The 24,970-nt window shown below is 59.1% G+C and overlaps 1 protein-coding gene across 3 annotated transcripts in view; it reads left to right on the top strand.

Annotated features, from left to right (window-relative positions):
• Window positions 1-24,970, top strand: part of FBLN2 (fibulin 2) — a 105,916-nt gene that overhangs the window by 38,807 nt on the left and 42,139 nt on the right. For all 3 annotated transcript variants that reach the window (XM_059940467.1, XM_059940468.1, XM_059940466.1), the window contains exon 2: window positions 16,965-18,283. In XM_059940467.1, the coding sequence (XP_059796450.1) occupies window positions 17,020-18,283 (1,264 nt within the window). In that variant the 5' untranslated portion in view covers window positions 16,965-17,019. The remainder of the gene's footprint in view (window positions 1-16,964; window positions 18,284-24,970) is intronic.

The raw sequence follows: 24,970 nt of genomic DNA, 5'->3' as shown, positions 1-24,970 counted from the left end.
CACTCTCACAAGTGAGAGAGAATCGTTTAAGGGACTGCTGGGGATGGAAAGGTTGTGGTGACATCACCTGCCTGTCCCCAAGGCAGGACATGCCTGACCCAGGTACACCCCCTCTGCGTGGCTGTGGCTTCCCATGCGTGGGGTGGGAGGAGTGACCCTTCCTTGGCTCCAGACCCCGGGGGGTCCCACAGGGATGGTGGAGCCTGAGCACATGGCCAGGTAGCCCACCACGACCTGGACTCAGACCCCCATAGTGCTCTCCCTGCTCCTGGCATCAGGAGGGGCCTTCCCATCGCTGTGGGGGAGGGTCTCCCTCATGTGGGCTTATCTGTGTCTGAGGGGGTCCCCGCATGGTCAGTGCAGGGCTGGGGACCCCATGCCACCAAGGCTGCCTCATGCCCCATCTTTTTTTGTCTCTGCTTTTCTCTGTGAGTCTGGGTCATTCTCTCAAAATGACTTAAATGTGCCCACCCTCAACTCACAGTTTCTTCCCACCAGAGATGGTCTGTGTTTTCTTCTAGTTCCAGTTCAAAATCCTGGGGAAGAGCTCTGATTGGCCCAGTTTGGGGTGGGGGAGCTCTAATTGGCTGAGCTGAGGGTGAAGAACTCTGATTGGCCCAGTTTGTTGGGGGAGAGCTCTGATTGGCCCAGCTTGGGCAAACCTCCACACTGGGCCAGTCAGTTGGCTGTGGCTAGGGGTGGGGTCACTTAGTCCTGACAGTGACTGTAGCTCCAGCTGGTCCCTAAGGATGGGCATTGAATGAAGCCGGCTGCCACCCCAGGAGGTGTCCACTGCAGGGACAAAGTTCAGTAACTCCAGAGACTCAGATGTTCTAGGAATCTAGTCAGTGACACATACAACACAGGTGCTACTCTTGCTTCCTCATCACAGCTGTCAGGAGTGTTCTGGTTGCAGGTGATAGAAAGCATGACTTAAGCAAAAATGTCATGGGACTAAAATGTACAATGGCTGGCTTCAGGCTTGGCTGTATCCGTGGGCTCTAGAGATGCCGTGAGGGCTCTGTCTCCATCCTCCATGTTGCTTATTCTCAGGCGGGCTCTGCCATGTGGCAGTCGGGTGGCCCAGCAGCTCCAGGCTCCCTCCCTTAGGCCCAGGGGCTTCACCGTGGGCCTGCGCAACTGGGTTACGGGACATCCCTCACCAGTCATTGTGAAGGAGGAAGGAGCCTCTGATTGGCCATTCTGTGGGCCACGTAGCCTGAAGAGTGGGAAAGCTGGGGTTCTCTTACCAGGAGGAGGGGGCAGAGAGCCGCACAGCATCGCCAGCCTGCTCTCCATAAATGGCCCCCGCGTTTCCTTCCCCGTCCCCATCTCACATGGTGGACCCAGCCCGAGGGAACGTGAGGATGTCCCAGTGTGAGTAAAGGCAGCTCTTCACCACCTGGGGTAGTTCCTGTTAGAATGGGGAGTTGGAGACTGGGGTTGGGACTGCGGGGTCCTGGCCTCCAGCCCAGCCACACTTAAGTCCAAGTGGTCGGGAACTCCATGTACAGAGCGCGGGGAGGTCAAAAGAGGCAGCCATGAACTCTGAGGAAAGGTTTCCCTGAAGAGGAAATAGTGAGCTGGGTTTTTAGGGATGAACAGGAGTTTGCTCAGGGGCAGAAGGGTGTGCCTGGCAGAGGGAACAAAGGAATGGGCAGACTTGAGCAGCTGTGAAAGATTTAGAGGAGCTAGGGCAGGTCATTTATTTTTTATATTGACTGTGTATTGAATGCTTGTTGTTTGCCCGTTGAGGTGCTGGGGTCTTTACGTGCCCTCCTTGAGTCCTCCCCGTGTTGCTGGGAGGCCATTGTGATTGGGCCCATGAGCAGACGGGAGCGTGTCTGTTCCGGGGTCATGTGCTCTGAGCCGCCCGGCAGCCTGGGGGGAGCTGGGTTCCCATTTGAACCCTGACCTCTGGGGCCAAGGGCTTGATGCCACTTGCTGCCCATCTCTGCTCCGGCTGGGGCGGCTGACGGCCTCGGGGGCCCTACGGTCATGCCACAGCCTGGGCTAGACCCCGCGGTTGGCTGCACACCAGCTGCCCTGCTGGCAGCCTTGAGAAATTCCTAAATTTCAGGGCCGTGCAAATGAAGAGGGGCGCTGGCCTGGCAAAGGCGCGAGAGCGTTGCAGGGCTTCCCCGGCTGAGCAGCGTCCCACGCCTCCGCGAGGCTCCGAGGAGGACACAGAGGGGCTTCTGTCTGAAAGGTGGACGGTGGTGGTTACGGTGTGAGGCTCCCAGCGCAGCCCCTGACTTGCCAGGGGGACCTTAGGCAAGTTTTTCTCCGTCTTTGAAGGCCCTGCGGGGATGAGTGTTGGTGACACTCACATTTATAACTCATCTCATGTCCTGTGTCAGCCCTGTGCTGGGGCCGTACAAGTTAATCAATCCACCCATCCCCACCCTGCCACCCACCAAAAGCATCTGAGTGCCCACGTGGGCCAGCCCCCGGGTCAGGGCTGAGCAGGAGAGCAGGGTCCCTGCCTCAGTCTCATCCGTGTGAGATGTCAGCTCCTAGCGTGGGGAGGGAACCTGCCAGCCTCAGCCCCAGTGAGCGTCCCATCTGGTTAGAGAGGAGGTGGCAGCAGAATGCGCCTCTAAGGGCCCTGCGTGAGCCTCGCTGGGGGGATGTTGGCAGGGCTGCCTGCGCTGAGGCCGGACAGGACACGTGATGCCTTAGGCGCTGACGGGCTCCAGTGCAGCTGTGAACCCGGTGGGAGCAGGAAGCAAGTCCTGGGTTCTAGGAAGCAGCGTGGTCTGGGCAGAAGGTCAGGGTCAGGGGCTTCGGGGACTAGGGACCCCCTGCCCCCTGCTGGGGCTGGAGAAGGGACAGGACCCACCAGGTAAGGGCGGCCCGGCATGCATGTGCATGCACACGCAGGTTCACTCTCACACACACTCACACACACATACATGCCTGAACACGCCTCACGTGCACACACCTGCCCACACTCACACAGACTTAGATTTCACATGCGCACAGGTGCAGTTACACACCCAAACTCCCCCCCCCCCGCCCCCCCGGCCCCCCAGCACTCACACGGACCCGCATGTACACGCACCTCTCCTGCAGGGACCCTTGGTCTTTCAGCTTCCCCTGAAAACACATCTTGTATCCAAAGGAGAAGGAAAAGAGAAAGCAGGAGATGGTCTGCGTGAGCTCAGAGGTAGGGTGAGGATGGGGTCCGCGTCCCGCTCTGGGGACTCCCTCACCTCCTGGAGCGGTTTCTTAGTGTAGATGGACCCCTGGACTCAACTCCAGGATCTGGAGAAGGAGTGAGAAGGGGCCGTGCCATGGTTTGTGAGGCTCTGGAGGAAGGATGGACCCCAAAGTTTATCTCCCACCTTTGTCTTCCTTTCAGGGGAGGAATTAAATCCCCCAAAGGCCAGTTTATTCTGTGAGAGGGGTGATGGGTAAACCCATTCTCAGTGCCTGGAACGGAGGGGCCCCTCCCGTAGGGACCTAGTAGATGATCCCCTTTACCAGGAGAAGCTTACTTTTCTCAGACCTTGTAATTACAAAATGTTGAAGTTTATTGAGTAGCATCTACTGAACTGATCACGTAGATTTGTCTTTTAGTGAATTACATTGATTTGTTGGTATTGCACTACATTTGCATTCCTGAGGTAAACCCTATTTGGACACAATATATTATTATCCCTGTAATATGCTGCCGGGTTCAATTTTCTGCTATTTTACTTAGGGCTTGGCAGCTAGATTCATAAGTGAGCCTGGCCTGTACCTTCCTCTTGTAGTATCCACGTCTGCTTTTGGTATCAGGACTTTCCTAGTCTCATAAAATGGGAGGAGGAGCCACCTTCCTTTTTCTGGGTGTTGGAACAATTTTTTAATAGGGTGGGAATTATTGTCAGCGCTGACTGTACCATGTCTCGGGTTGGCCTCTGTAGATACTTGGAAATTTCATCCCACAGCGCCCTGTGGGGGGTAACGTGATGCTTCTCGTTGAACAGACGGGGAAGATGGGGCTCACAGAGCCGGAGCCCCTGCTCCGTGGTCAGACAGCAGGTGGCGGCTCCACTGGGCTGTGAGCGCGGGCCAGTCTGACTCTCCCTGGGCCTGTGCTTTTCATGCTGCTCGCCACGGCGCAAGGATCGTCTGAGATGCTGGCCTGCAGGAGGGCCGTTGCCCTTGCTCTGGGTGTTCTGGGGAGGCTGGGAAGAGCCCTGATGGAGCACCAGGAGAACTTGCGTCGCCCTGCTCCCCATCCGCTGGCCCACTTGCCATCCATGCGTCCGCTTGTCTGCGCGTCCATTACCTGCCCGGTCGGCCAGCCGTCCTTCAGCCATTTGTCCCCATGCCGATGCACCCACCATTAACCCACCTTCCCATCCTCGCCTCCTCCATCTCCTCACCCACCTTTCCACCCACCCACCTGCCCATCTGTTAGACATTTATCCACAGGCTGGTTACTCATCCAGCCACTTTTCCACCTTCCCGTCCATCTGTCCTCCATCTGCCATCCATTCACTCACCCATTTATCCATGATGGGACCACCACCCATCTGACACCCAACCATCTCTCCATCAACGATCCATCCACGTACCAGTTCACTTAACCATCCGCTGGTCCACCTTCTCCTGCATCTGTCTTCCATGTGATACCCACCCACTCATCTGTCCACTCATCCATGCATCCATTTATCCATCCACCCATCATCCATCCATCCATCCACCCATCGTCCATCCATCCATCCACCCATCATCCATCCGTCCATCCACCCATCATCCATCCATCCATCCACCCATCATCCATCCATCCATCCACCCATCATCCGTCCATCCATCCATCCATCCATCCATCACATCCAGTCGCCCATTCATCCATCTACCTGCCCTTGGGGCTTGGCCTTAAGGTAGGGGGTAGGGTTTGGGTGTGGAGAGATTCAGGAGGGAGGGCACCCTGGTTTGGGAATATGATACAAACCAAGATCAGGAGTTGGGAACCAGAGTCTTCAAGTTTAGCAGGAATTGGGTGTATGGGGGACGACCGAGGGAAATGGAAAGAAAAGGTGGGAGGGAAAGATAGGTGAGAGCTAGATGGTGAAGGACTTAGAATGCCACCCTTAGGAGTTTTCACTTTATCCTTGGTCCAAGGGTATTCAACCTGGGGTCCATGAGTGAGTTCCAGGGAGTCTGTAAGACCCCTAAAATGATAGGCAACAATTTTTTTTTATATAGGCCCATATATCTGTTAAGACTCTTGGTTGCAAGTGACAGAAAACCTGGTCCAAGTTAGCTTGAGCAAAATGGTCGCTTGAGCAAAAAGTTGCTTGAGCAACTTTGTCATTGCAAAGTTCAGCTTTTCAGTTAGCTGCAGGTATGGCTGGATCTAGGTACTCAGCAGCTGTCACTGTGATTCTGTTATCGTGGCTTTTCCTTTTCCCTTTTTTTTTTTTTGAGTTGACTCCAGCCTCAGACAGTCTCCACCTGACAACAAGATGGCTTCAGGGACCCTCAGGGTTAAATCATCTCTTGTCTGATACAGTGGGAACAAGAGGCCATTTGCCTGATGTCTCGCTTGAATTGGGTCTCATGGGCTCAGGTTGGCCTGGTGTCCATCCCTGAGTTAGGCATTGTTGCGAGAGGAATGAGAAACACTGATTGGCCTGACAGTTGAGTGGTGTGGACCCCAGAATGAAATCCAGGGGCCCTTCTTGGAAGGAGGGTGAATGTACGATGGGTGATGAGAAACCACCCCATGTCCACTACTAAGCTTTGTTCACATTTTCCTTTTTTGGTGGACGTGGGTGGATTATCCAAGGGCCAGAGATGGTAGGGAACCATCAGGATTTCGAGCAGGGTGGGAGGACATCAGACGAGAAGTCCTCGGCAGGCAGGACCACGGGCGAGCTGGATGCCTGTCTGGGGCTGGGTGGAGGGTACTGGGGACGCAGGTGGGGAGAACGGTGAACTCAGCCTTGGCCACAGGCAGGACCGTTTCTCATCACTCTGCTCAAAGAGTGTTTCCTCTCTTCAGAGTCATGACTTGTGGGGAAGGAAAATATCAGCTCCCTCCTGTGCCAAAAGCAACATTTTCTTTTCTCAAAGGTTGATTATAAGTCACGGACATTCATCTGTGTAATTTTTCACCTGTTTATGTCGATAATGAGATTAGTGATTATATATGCAGGGTCACCTCTCACCCAGGGTTTAAGGAGCTTTTTATTCATTTTACTTATTTTTTCTTTATTGGCTAAGAGAGGGAAGGGAAGGGAACAAGACCTGGCTGTTGTACTGGAAGGACGATTTTCCCAGTGTTTTCATGAGCTCACCCAGGGAGGGTCCCCAGGGGCCCATGAGCATGAGGGCACGGGCCCCCAGCACCCTCTGTGCATTCCACCTGGGCCTGACTGCTGTCAGCACTTTGCAGCCAGGGTTGGCCTGAGACCCGGTGTCCCTGTGCTCTGGACCCAGCCCCCCACCACCCCCTCGGGGGTCTCAGACCAGCCCCCTGTGCCCTCAGCCTTGGCCGCTCTCCCCAGGCTAGACGTGTCTTTTTGCAAACGATGGCATCAATCATTGAGATTTTTGCCCATGAGGAAATGAAGGAAAATAAGTGTTTAACGGTGGAAGCCAGGCTTGATCATTTTTCTTTCGGTGATTTGTGATTGTTTTTCATATCCCTCCCCTCCTATCCATTTCTTCTGCCAAAAAGTCTCTGGCCTCTGCTCTGTTTCCTTTTTCTGGACTATTATAATAGGCTCTTTTCTTTGAAAAGTCTCTGCTCTTGTGAAAAAATACATATAAAAACATACAAAAAGTACATGGAAGTCAGCGTACACCCGCCCCCCATCGCCCTAACCCCAGCACCCTCCCCCCTCCGCTCGTCTTTTCCCCATCTCCCCCCGCAGGTGCCCTACTCCCTCCGTGATGTTAAGGTGTTACCCAGCTCTGCGCTTCCTGTGGCTGGAATCTTCCTCCGCCTTCCTGAGGACTTCCCAGCGTGCTGTGTGGCCCATTGGTGCCCCGCCCCCGCCCCGTTGGAACAGTGTCTACTAAGTCAAGACACTTTGCTGCATTCCCTGGGGCCCTGGGCGTGGGTGACTGACTGACCAGTGTCCTCTTCTGACCTTGTCTCCTTCCTTAATTTTCACGGCCCGCGCCCCTTTCCCTCTTGCTGCCCACCTCACCTCCTCCCGCTCCCTTCTTTGTTCCTTGCATGCCGGCCACAGTGGGTCCAGCTGGTTCCTGCCTCAGGGCCTTTGCCCGTGCTATTACCTCTGCCTGGGATGCCTTTCCCAGATCTTTGCACGGCTGCCGCATCTGCGCCAGGCAAGTCTCAGCCGAAGCGTCACCTCCTCGATGAGGGCTTCTCTGCCCGCTCTTGCCAGGGGAGGGCCCCAGGCCCTGTCCTTCACAACCTCCTTACTATCTTCTTACTTACTTGTTATTTGTCTCTTCTCTTCACCAGGATGTTGGCCACACAGGGGTAGGGCCTCTGTGGGTCTTGTTCACCGCCACATCGCAGTACCTGTTGTGGGAACTGGCAGGTAGCAGGTGCGCAATGAATATCGACAAACTGAAGGCCTCTGGCTGTACTCCCCTGGCCAGGCAGACCTGGCTTCATGTCCGCGCACCACCTTTTACTGATGGTGTGACCGGAGGCAGGTCGTTTATCCTGTCTGGGCCTGAGTTTCCTTATCTGCAGAGCGTGGTTAAATGAAATCAACATCCCTAGAAGCTCTCAGGCCAGTGCTTGGCGTCGTGTCGGTGCCGAGGAAGTGATAGTTAATGTGAACCTGATCAACAGCTAAAATCCCTCCGAAGTTTCTGTGCCAAGAACACGTTTATTATTTTTCCCAGTGAATTAGATGACTTCCTCTTATCATACAAGGAGCAGCAGGTCATCCTCTAATTTCCCTTTTGGCCTTGGGTGCCAGGAAGCTTACCATGATGGGGAGGTCTCAGGGGCAGCTCTTGTTTCCTGTTGGGTCTTCAGTGCAGCACTGTTTTTCCTTTCCTCTCTCTGCTCTTTGATTATTCACTTTTGGCTCCACAGTGCACGTTTTGTTACTTTTTACTGTAGTAAAATATATATAAAACTGACCCTCTTAGCCATTTTTTAGAAATTTTAATTTATTTTTGACCGCGTTCGGTCTTTGTTGCTGCGCGCAGGCTTTCTCTAGTTTCGGCGAGCGGGGGCTACTCTTGGTTGCGGTGCGCGGGCTTCTCATTGCGGTGGCTTCTCTTGTTGCGGAGCACGGGCTCTAGGCGTGCACGCTTCAGTAGTTGTGGCACGTGGGCTCAGCAGTTGTGGCTCGCGGGCTCTGGATCACAGGCTCAGTAGTTGTGGTGGTGCACGGGCTTCATTGCTCCACGGCATGTGGAATCTTCCCGGACCGGGGCTCGAACCCGTGTCCCCTGCGTTGGCAGGCGGATTCTTAACCACTGTGCCACCAGGGAAGTCCCAGAACGTCCTTTTTAAGGCTGAGTAATATTCCATTGTGTAGAGAGACCACATTTTGTTTATCCATTCATCTGTTGATGGACACCTGGGTTACCTCTGCCTTTTGGCCACTGTGAATGATGCTGCTATGAACATCGGTATGCAAATACTATTTTTAGTACATTACTTTCTTACCTTTCTGAGCCTGGGGTGATCTCAGCCCAGATTATAAATTACAGGTAGGTTTGGAGATTGTTTCTAGGAGCAGACTTTCTGACCTGCTCTTGCGGGGGTGGGTGTATGTGTGTGTGGCAGAGCCTGTGCCCCCCGCTGGTACCCGGGCTGGTTCCTCCTCCTGGTGCACTCGTCCCCCAGCTGCTGCTAGTGGCTCACACCTGCGCGCTTCTCCAGACGCCCTTGGCCAACAGGTGTTGGTTCCCCGCATGGGCCCAGGAGGTGATCCCCCCCTTCGTCCCACTGCCATCTTTGGCCAATGACCCACTGATGTCCCTGAGTGGGATGAGCCCTGGGGTGCCGGTCACGCTGCAGAGCTCCCTGTGGGATCAGGCTGGTGTCGGACTTCAGCTGAGACCACATCTTTGCCATCCTGTTTCCTGTTCCCTTCTCCCAGGGGTTCTCCCAATAAACCACATGCTCAGAACCCCATCTCAGGCTCTACTTCTGGGAGGTCCCGGCTTCAGACAGTGTGTAATTAACTCGAGCGTTCCCTCCCATGGTTGTGCGGCTGTGGGGATGCCACTGGATTCTGATACGATTGACCTTCGAGCCTACCTGGGTAGGAGCGGGCTCCTTGGAGGGGGCACAATTCCCAGTATCTGCCACTTACAGAAGAGACAGATCCTAACCCAGGAAACCAGGCCGTTCAGGCAGTGGCTTTGGGCCAGGGGGAGCAGGAACTCCTACCTCCCCTGGGCCTCCCTCCTTCGTGTGTAGACAGGGGAGGCCCAGGAGGGTTCCGGAGGATAGAGGGGAACCGGGGAGCCCAGTGATGCCGATGGAGAGTGAGCGTGGACCAGTTGCCGTGGACCACTGACACCCCGCCATCAGGCCCAGCTTCTGATTTTCCTAGAGAAGTTGGGAATCCAACTTTGGTGTAAAATGTTCTGATTTTAAGTGTTACGACATTAAATCAATTATAAATTAATAACATTGCAATGTTTTAATAACAGCAACTAATTTCAAAAGCTCCGTGTGGGCCCCCAAACACACTCCATAGACAGACGGCCAGGCGGCTGGTTGGTGACCACCCTCTGGCTGGACTTGGGGGCAGCGGGCAGCCGTCTGGGCAGGCTTCTGGGAGAAGCCGGGAGCGGCACTGCCCTCAGAGGTGGTGGCCGGCGGGCCAGGTGGTCCTGATTACTCGCGTGCTTGTAACTGGTGTGCCTCCAGGGTCCTGAGTGTCTGTTTCCCTTCTGTCATCCCCAGCTGCTTGAGAATCTGTGTTTGGCTGTAGCTGCCTCTTGTTTAAAAGAAAGATCCCCTGCAAACATTTTTGAAGTTTTGAAACCACACCAGCACCAACCTGAGACTTTGTTCTCGTCTGGGGTTGCCCAGTAAAGATGTAGGATGCCCAGTCAAATTGGAATTTCAGAGAAGTGGTGGATAAGTATCTCGCAAATATTGCACAGGACATACTTAATACTAAACCATGATGCATTGTTTATCTGAAATTCCTCTGTAACTGCATGTCTTGTATTTTTATTTGCTAGCTCTGGCAAGCCTATTCTTGTCAGAATCAGAAGGCTCAGAGAACTGGAGAAAAGAAGAATTTCCTTACCTCGTGATTCGGTGTCACATGAGGCCAGACCCCACTTTCGGTAGTGGTGGTGCTGGTGATCAATCAGTACCCCAGGGCCATGAGGGGGGGCACCAGGGTGGCCTTGCCCACTCGGAGAGTTTGCATCTGGGGCCTTCTCTGGATGGCCACTGAGGTTCATTTATCAGGATGGGGTCACTTACTGTAGGGACGTGTATCTGTGTTTGCGGGCGGGTAGCAGTGAGGACGGCAGAGAGAGGAGCTCACAGCGAGGCAAGTGAGGGCGGCAGAGGCGCTGTCAGCTCTGATCGCCAGCCCCCCTTGTCCAGGTGCCCTGGGGTGGGGGAGGGAGGATACGGGACACTGGGCGTGTCTTCCACAGAGCCCTCAGCCTCCTGTCTCCCTGGACGCTCCCGGGAAGAGACCCTTGCTGAGTGTGCCCCTGCCCCGTCCCCCCACATCCTGGTTGTGAGAAGCTGACCCCGGGCTACGTGAGAAGCCCGCTGCCCCCGCCCTAGCAGGGGTCTGGCCAGCCAGGGCCTCCACCACCTCCCCGCTCCTGCCTTGAGCCTGCTTCAGCCCCGCAGAGCTGGATGCACCCGGCGTGGTGCTGGGGGCTCCCATCTTCCTTCCCGTCTAAGGCCTGTTGTCTCCGTCTCTTGGTTATGGAGCGTGAAGCCCGGAGAGGATGCCCAGACGCCCATCACCGGCTTTCACTGCTGGGCACAGTTGGCTGCGTGGCCTTTGTTTCACGCTGAGTGTGTGAGGGCACGTCGCAGGCTTAGTGGTACTCACAGTGTCGGTCTTTCAGAAACACCACCGTCTGCAGCTGTCAGAGCTCACGGAACGATGCTGTTCCTTCCTGGCCCGTGGCCCGTGGCCCGTGGTCCATCTCGGAGCCGCGGGGAGCCCGGTGTCTCTCAGCTGTCTGTTCGCTCCAGGTCCGCGCGGGAATCCCGCACGCGGTGGCTGTCACGTCTCAGGCCAGTGTGAACCCAGCACAGCATCTCCTCTGCCCACGTTTGCTGTGTGCCCAGGACTCGGGGCCTTTGTCCTTTAGAGGGTCCCCCCCTGGACCCTCTGCTGGGGCTGCTGACTTGGGTCCCAGTGCTTGCGGGTCCAGCTGCCGCGTGACCGGCGGCCCGACACCTGGTGGTAGCGGTGTATTTGCTCAGGGGTTTAGGCAGGTGTGGCCGGTCCTTCTCTCAGCTCCATGTGGCATCGCTGGGGACACGGGTGGTGTTTATACTAGTCTCCGGGCTGCCGGGGGTGTCCGAAATGGCCTCACTCACGTGCCAGCGCGTGACCAGCAGGAGTGGACACTGGGCTTGGTCTCCCGGGCAGGGTCCTCACCCGCTTTCCTGGTGGCTCAGGACTCCAGAGACCAGGGCGGAAGCTGCCAGCTCCTGGGGGGCGAGGTCAGCGTCCCTCTGCGTCCCCTGTGGGAGTGGTCACCATTCTGAGTCTCACTGGTTCGTGGTTACAGCCCCCCGCCACCAGTCGCAGCAAAGGGGGGATGGGCTTGTGGGTTGGCTGGATGTGTTCATGCCCTCACCTGAGCCCTCCTGCAGGCTAGTGGCGTTCCAGCGGGAGCTGTGGCCGTGGGGGAGGGGGAGGAGCTACCTCCAAACCCCTGCTCTGGAGGGAAGGAGCAAGGGAGGTGGGGAACCAATACCCCAACCCCTCTCCTGCCCTCTGATCCCCTGTCAGTGGTGGCCCCTGGCACTGCGGGAGCCCGGGAAGGCAGTCTGAGGAGGGCAGCGCCCCCGTCCCTGCCGGTGCAGAGCCGGGTGGAGAAGGGCAGGGCAGGGAGTGGGTCTGCGGGCAGGTCACCAGCCTAGTGGCCTGCACCCGTGTCCTGTGTCCCCTCCACCACTGGACAAATACCCAGCGGCCACACGGTGCAGGGTTCTCAGGGAAATGCATGGGGCAGGAGAGCTCGGCACTCACCCCGCACGCACGTGTGGCCTGCTTGTGTACGTGCCCCTCTCCTGGTGTCCGCTCCAGGGCTCACGGAGGCCAGCTGGCACTGTAACAATCGTAGTCTTGTTAACGTGCGTGCATTACCCAGCTTCGTTCATCTGTGGGTGTCGGGCGATCCTGGGGGTCTTTCTCTGCATCTGCCTGGTCCCCGATGAGCCCCTACCTCGGAGTGTGAGCCCCATGACCCAGCCTCAGGCCCAGCCGCAGGGGTCTTTGTCACCACAGTCTGCCTGCCGGGGCTCCCCACTTCAGGGAGGTCAGGTCCCCTTTTTCAGCCCCTCCCCTCATGACTCCTCTTTTCAGATTGGAGGGGGACCCATTTGCAGAAGCCACACATTCAGGGGGCCACTTCCTGCAGGGGCCGTGGGAGACAGCAGCTGGAGCCCCCCAGGAGGGGCGTGTTTGAGTCTGAGAACCAGCAATGCAGAGATTGTGCCCTCCTACTTCTCACTCGTATGCGTGTTCCCAGCCCCGCTAGCTTATCTCCAGGGACAGGGAGCTCCCTCCGCACCTGCAGCCTGGTCTGACTCTGACCTGGAGAAAGCTTTCCCCACGTGGAGCTGAGGTCTCTTGCCCTCCACCCTCCGTACACACCTGAGGGGCCGTAACGCGTCCTGAGCAGCTGTGGAGATGTGCCAGGCGCCCCTGAGGCTGCTCTTCCCCAGGGCAGCCACCCCAAGGGGCCCAGCCCCTCGCCCCTGGGCCACCTCCTGCGGACACGTCCCAGCCGGCCCCATCCCTCTCGAAGGTGGGCCCACCCCCTTCAGACTGACGGGGGTTCTGAGCAGCATGCAGGGGCCCGGACTTCCATTCTCCCAGCTGGAGACCACAGTGGGAATGACCATGGGGCTCCCAGTTCAGAGGTGAGCCTGGGGGGACCCTGAGCTCAGGCACGTCCAGCCACGTGTGAATGAGCAGAGAGTCCGTGGCGTAGGCTTCGTGGGGAACCGGGAGCCCACACCCTGTGTGACACCTCAGGGTGGCTGGGGTTCAGGAATTTTCCAGAGAAGTAAGAAGCTGGAATTTTCTTTCTTTTCTTTTTTTTAATTAATTTATTTATTTTTGGCTGTGTTGGGTCTTCGTTTCTGTGCGAGGGCTTTCTCTAGTGGCAGTGAGCGGGGGCCACTCTTCATCGCATTGCGTGGGCCTCTCACTATCGCGGCCTCTCTTGTTGCGGAGCACAAGCTCCAGACGCGCAGGCTCAGTAGTTGTGGCTCACGGGCCCAGTTGCTCCACGGCATGTGGGATCTTCCCAGACCAGGGCCCGAACCCGCGCCCCCCGCATTGGCAGGCATACTCTCAACCACTGCTCCACCAGGGAAGCCCCAAGAAGCTGGAATTTTCACATGAGCATTTCCAATTTGTAAGTGCTGGTTACTAATTGAAAGATAAAAGCTCACTGCGTGGGGGACTTCCCTGGTGGCGCAGTGGTTGAGAATCCGCCTTCCAATGCAGGGGACACGGGTTCGACCCCTGGTTGGGGAAGATCCCATGTGCCGCGGAGCAACTAAGCCCGTGCGCCACAACTACTGAATCTGCGCTCTAGAGCCCACGAGCCACAACTACTGAGCCCGTGCGCCACAACTACTGAAGCCCGCGCGCCTAGAGCCCATGCTCCGCAACAAGAGAAGCCACCTCAATGAGAAACCCGCGCACCGCAACGAAGAGTAGCCCCCGCTCACCGCAACTAGAGAAAGCGCATGCACAGCAACGGAGACCCAATGCAGCCAAAAATAAATAAAGTAAATAAATTAAAAAAAAAAAGCTCACTGCGTGGGACACACAATGCATTCGTGGGCTAGGTAGTGCCCATGGGCCCCAACTATGACCTAAGGTGTGGTAGAGCCTCCTCTCCGCTGTGTGCAGGTGAAGAGCCGAGGCTTAGAGGGGGCAAGGGCCTTGCTCAGGGTTGCACAGCCAATGAAAACACCAAGCCGGGGGCTGATGTTCTTTTGTCTTTCCTCCGGGCCTGGGGTGAACCCAAGATCTGGATTCACATGGTTGTGGGCAGTATGTGACGGTAGGGGGTCCAAGGGCCAGGCCCCGCTGGGAGCCGTGCGTGGGCTGTGGTGGGAGTACTGCCTCCTAGATGCAGGGTTCCTGTGAGTGTGTGATGAGGAGGGGCGGAGGTGGGCTGGGGTAGGGGGGACGGGGGGAGGAAGCTTCTTTCTTAAATGACACTGTTGAGGGCAGACTGGAAGGAGGGCCTTCGTCCCTCCCATTTCCGTGGTTTGTCATGGGGATCTTGGGCCCCTGTCCTATGGGGCCCTCCACCCTCCTGAGGCGGCCGTTCAGCTTGGGGGGACATGCGTGTCAGCTCTTGTCCAGAGACCCCACCCCCCACCCCCGGCCTCTTTCTGCGCCCAGCACAGGCTCTCTTCCCTGGAGGCGCCCTTACCATCCTCACCTGGACCATCTCTGGGCTTCTCAAACTCGACAAGGCCCAAACCAGGCTGCCCATCTCCCCTGCAGGCCTGTGGCCCTCCTCCGCAGCTTTCCCTGCCTCAAGAAGCCCCAGCTCTATCCTTCCAGGTGCTCAGGCCCAAACCTCTGCTCATCCTGTACTCCCTTCCTCACCCCAACCCAGGCCATCAGCACATCCCGCCACGTCCTATCCCGCTGCCCATCTCTTCCCCACCTTCCCATTCTCAGCGCGGCAGCAGACGAACCCTTTAAGTAGAGCGTCCCATCAGGTCATTCCAGGCTCCAGGGCTTGTCTTGGCGTTACCACCCTGGCCCTTGCCCATTGGTTCCGCTGTAGTGGCCCCTGCTGCTCCCCACCTCCCTCGTGCAGTCCTGCCTCAGGCCCTTTGCACTTGCTGTTCCTGCCACCTGACATGCTTTGCCTCCAGACATTCATGGGGCTGTGTCCACCGATTGCCTCAGTCCTCAGCTCAAATGCCACTTCCTTAGAGAAGCCTTGCTTGACCACCCTGGCTAAAATAGGCTCTCCCCCACCCCGGCCTCTTCCTGTCCCACTTCCTGGCTTTCATTCATTTATGTCTTCATTGTCCTCATGACTGCCTGGCGTTCAGTAACCTCTGGAATTGCTCCCCGCACTCGAGTGCCAGTGCTGGCAGAATGTCCACGGGGCCTGCCTCATTTGCTGATAAGCCCCAGTTCTGGAGGGTGCCGGCTTGGAGGGCCTGTGCACTCAATCCTGGCTGACTGGCCTCGGAGGCAGACCTCCTCTCCTGCTGCGTGGCAACTGAGTCACTCCGTCACTGCCCCGCCCGACAGGGTCCTTGCGCTGCTGTCATGCTCTCCCCAGCTCAGCCCGGAGGCGGGCAGCACGAGGGCTGCTTCTTTCTCCTCTCTGTTAGAGACTTTTAAGAAGTTCCTATTATTCTATTTTTTAGGTTTGAAACTTACAAACTTAAAACAGTAGAGATCTCACTTTATTGTCTTTTTTTCTAAATCAGACAATCGTTGCAGTGACTGTAAACGATAGCGTAGCTTCGGGGCCGGGAATGGGTGGAGAGGGAGCCCTTGTCTGTGACTGAGGAGCATGCAGCCCGGGGGTGCAGGCCTGGCCCCGAGTCACGCGGGTCCCAGGCCTGTGGGACCGGCGACTTTTGCGAGGATGGAGGTGGGGGGAGAAGCGAGGACAGTGACAGAGAAGGTGACATTCGAGTGGCTTGTAGAGGGTGACAAGGAGGGGCTGCGGGAGTGTCATGCCAGGGCCCCTGGAGGGAGGGTTAGGGCGGCTCGCACAGGGAACCCAGACTGTTGCTTCCTGGTTGGGAAGCCAGGAACCATGCACATTGGGGTCAGCTGCTTTCAGATCACAGCAGCTTTGCAGAGAAAGGGCAGGAGTGGATGGTGGGGAGGGAGGTGGCAGGCGTGTTCCAGGGCAGATGGGGGTGCAGCTCGAGCTGGGGCGGGGCTGCGGTGGTGGAGAGAAGCGGGCAGAGGGCGGAGAGCTGTTCACGCAGCCCAGTGGATGGACGGGACTTGGTGTGTGTGTGTGCGTGTGTGCGTGCGCGCACGTGCGGGGGACAGCGGGTGTCCAGGGTAATTCTGGGAACGGTGGTATTGTTTGCTGAGGCATCTGAGGAGGTTGGCAGGAGGCTCCCCCGCAACGTAACTTGCAGTGCAAGGGGATCTGTTGGGGGGTGTTCCTGGGCCCTGGGGTCCGAGGGCCGTGGCAGGGGGCTTGGCTGTGTGCCGAGGCCTGGGAGGGCCTGGTTCCTGCCCAGCGTCCACCTGGCCATGTCCTCTGGCTGGCAGCCACGGGACTCTGGGTGCATGGCTGGGGATCAAGCTGGGTTTCAGGGGGAGATAAACTGTTTGGGTGCCGGTGACTGTGTGTGTGAGACCACCCGTGGAGTCTCGGCACATGGGTGAGGCTGTGGGTGAGACGGCGTATGTAACTGTGCCTGGAGGGCTGTAACCAGGCCTCTGCGTGCCTGCCACGGAGGGCGTGAGACCGCGATGCCCCAGGCGTGCCAGCCATGTGCCTGGAGAATGCATGTGACGGTGTGCGTGTGTGCGGGGCCGTCGGCTGAGGGTCCCACCCGGGGACACGCGTCAGGTGGCAGGTGAGAGTGGGGGTCAGCGGCCCTGGGCAGGGCCACGCTGGCGACTCTGTCGACGCATCTGAGCAGGTGTGAGAGGGAGCGTGTGCGTAGGGATGTGAGGACGAGCGCACGCGTGTGAGTGACGGTGGGGAGGCCGCCCAGCCATGCACACGTGCGGGCGTGCGTGCCAGGTGTGCACACGTGCCAGGTGTGCACACGTGCTCCCCTGGGGCCGCCACGTGGTGCTGATCCCCGTCCTTTCCGATTCCCCCAGGGCCTCGTGAGAGAGAACGGTTGATCTGGAGGCGACGCGAGGCCGGCCGCGGGGCATGGCACCACTCGGGGAGCCCGTGGGCGCCTGGCTGGCCCTGGCCCTGGCCCTGGCCCTGGGCCCAAGCCCCAGCACGGCGGTCCCGGGGCAGGACTGCACGGGCGTCGAGTGCCCCCTGCTGGAGAACTGCATCGAGGAGGCGCTGGAGCCGGGTGCCTGCTGCGCCACGTGCGTGCAGCAGGGCTGCGCCTGCGAGGGCTACCAGTACTACGACTGCCTGCAGGGCGGCTTCGTGCGCGGCCGCGTGCCCGCCGGCCAGTCCTACTTCGTGGACTTCGGCAGCACCGAGTGCTCCTGCCCGCCGGGCGGCGGCAAGATCAGCTGCCAGTTCATGCCGTGCCCGGAGCTGCCGCCCAACTGCATCGAGGCCGTGGTGGCGGCCGACAGCTGCCCGCAGTGCGGCCAGGTGGGCTGCGTCCACTCTGGCCGCAAGTACGCCGCCGGCCACACCGTCCACCTGTCGCCCTGCCGGGCCTGCCACTGTCCCGACGCCGGCGGCGAGCTCATCTGCTACCGGCTCCCCGACTGCCACGGAGACGCCGCCCCCGGAAACTTCTCAGACGCCGAGGAGGGTGACCCTGAGCGACACTACGAAGACCCCTACAGCTACGACCAGGAGGTGGCCGAGGCGGAGGCCGCGGCGGCCCTGGAGGGCGAGCTCCAGGCGGGCGCCGGGGGCCCGGCTGCTCTGGGAGCTGGGGGTCAGCCACCTTCAGCCCTCCAGGCCACCCGCTGGCCGGCCGCCCTCCCCAGGCCCACGGCAGCTGCCGCCCTGGGTCCCCCAGCCCCCGTGCAGGCCAAGGCCAGGAGCGTGACGGAGGACAGACAGGAGGAGAGAGAGGAATTGACGGTCAGGGAGCAGCCGGCAGCAGGTGGCCCCAGGGGGCTGGATGGACGGCCCACGGCAGGTCCGGCCCCTGGTCTCCCTGTCCAGGAGGAGGCGGCAGAGGCCAGGGCACGGCCCGAAGAGAACCTCATCCCGGACGCCCAGGCCACCCCCCGCAGCGCCGGGCAGGAGGGAGCTGGGCCCATTCCAGCGTCAAGCACGGCCAGTGTCCTCCCATCACAGGCCACGCAGAGCGCTCCCGAGGGCCCAGCAGAGCCCAGCACCCACGCCATCCTGACCACACCTCACCAGGAGGCGGCCCGCGTCCCACCCACCCAGGAAGTGCCCAAGCAGCCACCGGTTCTGCCCCGTTCTCGGCCAGAGGAAGACACAGACCCCAACTCTGTCCATTCTGTCCCCAGAGGTGACCCTGAAGGTAAGACTCTTTCCTGGTTCCTCCAGGGATACTCATCCCAGGGAAGGGCAGCCTCGGGGCTCTGTAGCCTGGCCCAGGTCTGTGCACAGACCAGCTGCCTGGAGCAGGGGAAGCTGGGTCTGCGGGACCAGGCCAGGGACAGCCAGCGCCATCCCCAGAGCTCCGGGCTGGAGGCTCTGAGATGGAGCTTTCTCCTGGCTCAGCTTCTGGGGGGGGCGTGGTGGGTGGATGGGTGGGGTCCCTGTCACGGTCGGTGCTGGGCTACCTGACAGGGCTGTGGCCGAGGGCCTCTCACATGTACCTTATCAGGGCTGGGGGGCCCCTGTGGAGGGGTCCAGGGGTGCCCGGCAGGAAGTGGGAGCTCACAACCCTGATACAGCTGCCTGCTCGCACCTCCCCGACAGTAGCCTCTGGGCATGGCTGCTGTGCTCTTGGCCTCTGCGGTGGCAGCAGAAGGGATGCAGGCTCTCGTGGGGGCTCCTTGCAAGCGCCCAGTACCGGGTCCGTCACCCCTTCCTGCCAGGGGTCCTGTTAACATACAGGTGGTTTCTGTCCCTCCTCTGTCTGCTCAGTACCTGCTGTGGCTCCCACCTGCTCAGAGCAGATACTGAAGTCCTCTCAGGGGCCTCAGGCCCCGCACAGCCTGCCCCTGGGGCCTCCCGGGCCTTCTCTTCTTCACCCTTTTCTTGTCCCTTCTGGCTGCTGTAACAAAAATACATAGACTGGGTGGCTGAACGGCAGACGTTTATGTCCCGTAGCCCTGGAGTCGGGAAGTCTCAGATCGGTTGTCCGGTGAGAGCCTGCTTCCTGGTTTGCAGAGCTGTCTGCTTGTTGTGCCCTTACCTGGCAGAGCAGATGAGGCCACATCTCATCTGGGTTACGTCAGAGGTGGAGCAAGCTCTCCAGCATCTCTTCTTAGAAGGGCACTAATCCCATCATGAGGCTTCCACCCTCAAGACCTAAGTTGTCTCCCCAAACCTCTGTCTCCAGATACCATCCCACTGGGGATTAGGGTTTTAACGCATGAGTTTGGAGGTGGGAGCATAAACACTCAGTGCCTAGCAACCCTCTCCCTCCGCACTGTGCTTAGCTGCACGGGCCTCCTGGCCCCTTCCAGTACTTTCCAGCCCCAGGGCCTTTGCACTTGCCACTGCCTCTTCCTGAAGTGCTCTTCCAGGTGTCCATGAAGTTCGCTTCTTCCCTCCATTTGCTCTCTGTTCAAGGTTACCTGCCTAGAGAGGCCTGCCCTGACCACCCCAGTCAAAGAGCACCCCACCTTCCTCTTACACTGCTTTAATTCCTCCCAGTAATACCTGGCATTGTAGCACGTCGTTACTTGTTTAGTTTTGTCTCCCCCGCTGGCATGTTAGGGCCATGAGTGGAGGGACCCCGTCTGCCATCTTCTCTGCTGTGCACGCAGTTGGTGCTCTGTAAACACTGGGTGAATTAATGAGGGAATGGGGGGGCTCTCTGGCCACCCCTTTGCCAGTCATCCCCCCTCATGCTAGTTCCCTGCCACCCCATGAGCACCCTACACTGTCATCTCCCCTCTGTCCCACCCCTTTGCTCACACTCTTCCCAGTGAGCTCAGGCAGCACCGCTGCCAGGAATCCTTCGCCGGGTCTTTGTGTCTTGTATGACCCTTCCTCCATGCCCCCTCTGCAGCTCCCTGCCCCCCCTCTGAGGGAGCCCGAGGAGTTGTCTGGGTGTCCTGATCTCTCTCTCCACAGCTGCAAGTCCATGTCTTGTTCAGTCCTGTGTCATTCACTCTGTAGACCCTCATTAGGTACCAACTGTGGACAGGCCGTAATGGGCCCCTGGGAGGCAGGAACTGGACAGTGTGGTCTGCAGGCTGTGAGCAGGGGATGCCCGCGTGGCGTCTGGGACGGTTTCCTGGGGGAGGGGGCCCATGCGTCCAGAGCTATGGCCCTTGCTGGGCGTCCGCTGTGGGCTGAGGCCGAGACTGCAGGCTCCCCCAGCCCCCAGGCCCCCGCCCTGACGGCTCCTTCCATCCTGCTCTCGGTGGACGGGCACAGAACTCGCCCTTGCTGAGCACCTACTAGGTGCCCGGCCCCATCTGTGACTCGATCCTCCCACAAGCTGGGAGCTGGGATCCTTCTTATTTTCAGCTGACAAGGTTGAGGGGGAGAGGTGTGGCTCGTGGCGGCAGGTCACGTGAGAGGTGGCACCGGGACCAGGGCAGGGGGCTTCCGGGGGCTCCTCCCCATCCAGCCCTGGGCTCCTCCCCACCCAGCCCCGAGCCTGCAGGGGGCGGGGTGTGTGCGTGGGGCGGGGGTGTAATGAAGTCCACGTGTGCCCGGGCGGGCTTGCAGGCCTGGCGCCGGGGATGGTGCGTGCAGCCTCCAGGGTTTCCAGAATAGACCCGGCCCCGTCCCCATCACCCGCCCCCTTGCTGCCAGAGGCCTCTCTGTGGTGTGGGCCTTGGAACCCTGGAGAGCTGCTTCGTTCTCAGGAGCCCCGGGTTCTTCCCTCTGCCCCAGGCTTTCTCAGATGGATTTTGGGGTGTGGCTGTTGGTGAAGGCCACCTGGGGGTGGGGCCCCTGACTGAGCGCCCCTCATCCCATCAGAGGCCCAGCACGTGCAAAGCCCGGAGCAGGGCACGGACAGGCTGTGCTTCTTGGAGCTCGGGGAAAGGGAGGTGTAGGAAGCTGGGAGTGGTGGGCCGGCGGGGTGAATATAAATGGGACCCAGGAGTTGGCCCAGGCCGTGCAAGCGGAGGCTGGCTGCCGTCCACCACCCCCATCCGTCTTCCCTGCTGCTGCTCAGCCGGTGTCCACCTGACACCCACCAGGGCACGTGCTCTGTAATTCAGGCGAGCGACTCTCCGCCTTGTGCCTCATTTTCTCCATCTGGAAGCGGCAGAGAAGGCCTTGCTTCTTGGGGGTGTTTTGAGGATTAGATGAGCTAACTCATTCAAGCTCGGCATGGGGCCTAGTACTGCCGAGTAATTAAAAACGTTAACCGTCATTATTCACCATCTGTTCCTCGATCCACCCACTTAATTTCTTCAGCAGATAGGTGCGGAGCACCCTGTCTGCACCAGGGGCCGTCCAGTGAACCGGGCGGGCACAGCCTCTCCCCTTTGGGGTCTGACGGGGACGGAGGGCGGCAATGGATGAGCCCACACAGATTTGTCCGTGGTCACAGCCATGCACACGGAGTGGGGAGGGTGGCGGGGGGATGCCTGGTGGGTGGGGGTCAGGGGCCCGATGAGCATCCTTGGGGCAGTGAGGGCCTTAGAGCCTTGTGGCTGCTGTTGTACGGGGAGCCCTGGGGGTTCCCAAGGGATGGAGGGGTCCTGGGTGGGGAGAACTGGGGAGGTGGTAGCTTTGTCCTGCTTGCCGGTGGGGCCGGCTGAGAGGTGGGCCGTGGGGCGGAAATGGCCCCCGGCCGCGTTGCCATGGCAGCCCTGGGGCCTGGCGCAGGAGGTCTCCAGCCATTGCCCCGGGCCCGGCTGCAGCAGGGGTCCTGCCTTAGAGCCGGAGCTGTGCCACGGATCCAGGCTGCCTCTGAGCACGTCCAGACGGAGCCTAATGGAAGCCACATGCCCGGCTCCCTGCCGCGGAGAAGGGCTCTGACGTCTGTCGTCCCTCAGGGGGCTTGTGAGGGCGCCTTCTACCACAGGGCTGGCACGGTGGAGGGAGCCGGGGACCACCCCCCGCCCTCCTGGGCCACAAGGGTCAGGGTGGCCCTCAGAAGCTGGAGGTTCCCGTAGCAGCAGCCCCTCTCCTGGAAAAGGGCTCCAGCAAAACCTGCAGGCCCCAGGACCCCGTGGCAGGAAAGGAGCCCCTTCCTCGGGGCCTCACGTTACCGGATCCTGTGGGGCAGCGGTCCTCGGGCGGTTTGACGTTCCAGTTAATAGAGAAGCTTTAAAATTCAAATAACTGTATATTAATTGCAGACACCATATCGGCTTATGACCTGTGCCTGCACCATCGTAAGCCCTCTGAGATCACTGGCCCCTTTAATCATCACAGCCGCCCCCTTGGTGCACAGCAGAGGAATAGGACCACTTGCCCATGGACACACACGCAGGAAGCGGTGGATCCAGGTGCCCCCGCCATTTCTTCACGTCTTCACCCCTGATAGACATCTCTGGTGCCCGGCGTGTGCAGGGGCTGTGACAGATGCCAGATGGACCGTGTTGCCCCTGCCCTCGGGACCTTACGGTTTAGCGGGGGAGAAAACGTGGTAGTCATAGGCCGAGGGCCGAGGAGTGGGGTGGTTGTGCTCTGTGAGCCTGTCTGGGGGATCGGACTCCCCTGGGGATCAGGGAGGGCTTCCTGGGAAGTGCTGTTGGAGCACAGGGAGTTGCTGACTGGGTGAGAGGTGGGGAGCAGAGAGCAGAGAGTGCGGCCGGCAGAGGACATAGCACGTGCAAAAGCCCTGCAGCTGGAGGGAAGGAGCTGGATTGAAAGGAGGCTGTGCAGCTGGTGTGAGAAGAGTCTGGGGAGTGGTCAGGGGCCAGGCCCAGGGCGACGGCGTTTCCCCTCAGGATGAAGATTTGGGCCTTTCCCCAGGGGCAGTGGGGAGCCACTGCAGGTGTCAGGCAGGAGCTGGCAGGATCTTCTCTGTGTCGTGCAGCACTTCCTCTGGGTGAAGGGAGGAGAGCACGGGAGCAGGCTCTCCCCGCCTCACCCTGCAGCCCCAGGAGCCAGCCGTGGGCCTTCAGTGTCTGGGGGTCTCCAGGGTTCCCCAGAATCACTGGGCTGTGGCTCCAGGGGGCAGAGGGAGACCCGCCCAGCCTCCCCCTATTCCCCAGAGGATTCCTACAGACCCCCCCCCCCCTCTCCAGGCTCAGCTGTGGGAGACTTAAGCTCGTGTGGGGTCTGAGTGGTCCCTGCGCACAGCCGGGGGACCAGAGGGAGCCAGCCTGGGGGTCTGGACACCTGAGCTCATGTTCTGTGTGCCAGAATCAGCCACAGGAGCTCCCGGCTCCCAGAGCGGCCTGGGGAGGGGGCGCCCTGCAAGGAGAGCTTGCAGGTGGGCCAGCCGGCCCTTCCCCTCCTCACCCCCAGCCCACGGGCCTTGACCTGGGACGTCTGACTCTTCCAGGGCAGCGTAGGGCCTGCCGAGGGCAGCGGGACCCGCAAACTAGGGGCCTGGGCTTCCCGCAGCCCCTGCTCCTCCGTGGTGAGTCCCGGGCCGAAGCTCACGCGCGCTCGTTGTGTGACCTGGGGCCTGCGCCGCGATGCCTGTGAGCCCCGGTTTGCTCACGGACCCCGCGTAGCCGGGGTTGGTCCCACCTCTGCCTGCTGTTCTGCTAATGGTGCACGCCCCTGTCACCTGTCAGCTTCTTTCTGCAGAGCACCTTTGTAAGCACTAGAATTTTGTTGCAAACATTTAGAAGCTGGAAGACTTCACGTAAATTCCAGCTTTCTGGCTTTTGTTGAAAATCGGCAGCTGCGGGCACACCAGGCCCATGTGCCCTGGGCCAGCCACTGGGGGAGCTGAGAAGGGGCTGCCTGCCCGTCAGACTTGGGGGGAGGTGGGGGGGCTCTGAAGGTGATGAGGGTGATAAAACCGAGGAGAGCTGGGTCCTCTGCTGGGGGCATCTGTCAGGCACTGAGTTTCACCCTGTGGCGACCTTGAGAGAGTCTGTTTGGTCATTCTGTTTTATGGAAGAGAAATGGCACCCTGAGAGGGGAGGGGGCTTTTCTGGGGGTCATAGTAGAGCTGGGCAGGGGGCCCTCGTCTCCCAGGGGAGGGGCTGGGCTCGTGGCTCCCATGGAGGACTTGGGGCAGGAGTGGGTCTGAGCGGCTTGTAGCTGGGCCCCCTGGGTTTGGCGGCCCCAGAGCTTATGGCACTTGGAGGGAATGGGTGCATTTCACAGCTGCGCCCCATAGTGAGGGTCTGGGGCCAAGGCTCGGCCTGTGGTGGGGTTCTTTAATTTTTAAAAACTGTGTTTCCTTCCTTCCTTCCTAGACAGCTTTATTGAGATATTGTTCATGTACCATAAAGTCCTCCCATTTAAAGTGTACGGTTCAGTAGTTTTTGTCAGGGTCGTGAGAACATCATCAGAATCTAATTCTAGGTCATTCTTGTCACCCTACTGCTATGCCGATAGCAGCCACCTCCCACTCCCTCCTCCCAGCCCCCAGCAGCCTCCAGTCTACTCCCTGTCGCTGTGGATTTGCGTATTCTAGACATTCCTGGACATGGAATCATACAATATGTGGTCTTTATGGACGGTCCTCCGTTACTAAGCATAACGCTTTCAAAGCCCCCTGCACGTTGTAGCATGAATAAGTGCTTCATTCCTTTCCGTGGCGGACATTCCAGTGTGTGGATGGGCCCCATTTTGTTTATTCATTCACCAGGTGGTAGACGCTGTGTTGGCACCTTTTAGCTATTGCGAGCACTGCTGCTGTTAATATTCATGACATATTTTTGTGTGGACGTATGTTTTCATTTCTTTTGGGAATGTACCCAGGAGCAGAATTGCTGGGTCATCTGGAAACTCTGTGTGTGACCATAAGATGAAACACCGAACTGTTATCCTCAGCGGCTGCACCATGTTACATCCCCAGCCACAGCGCACAAGGGCTCCAGCTTCCCTACGTCTTCACCATGTTACATCCCCAGCCACAGCGCACAAGGGCTCCAGCTTCCCTAGGTCTTCACCATGTTACATCCCCAGCCACAGCGCACAAGGGCTCCAGCTT

The sequence above is a fragment of the Balaenoptera ricei genome, chromosome 11, assembly GCF_028023285.1.
Source record: "Balaenoptera ricei isolate mBalRic1 chromosome 11, mBalRic1.hap2, whole genome shotgun sequence".
NCBI lineage: Eukaryota > Metazoa > Chordata > Mammalia > Artiodactyla > Balaenopteridae > Balaenoptera > Balaenoptera ricei.
Note: the sequence above shows the minus strand (reverse complement) of the source record. Positions and strands in the feature narration are given on the sequence as shown.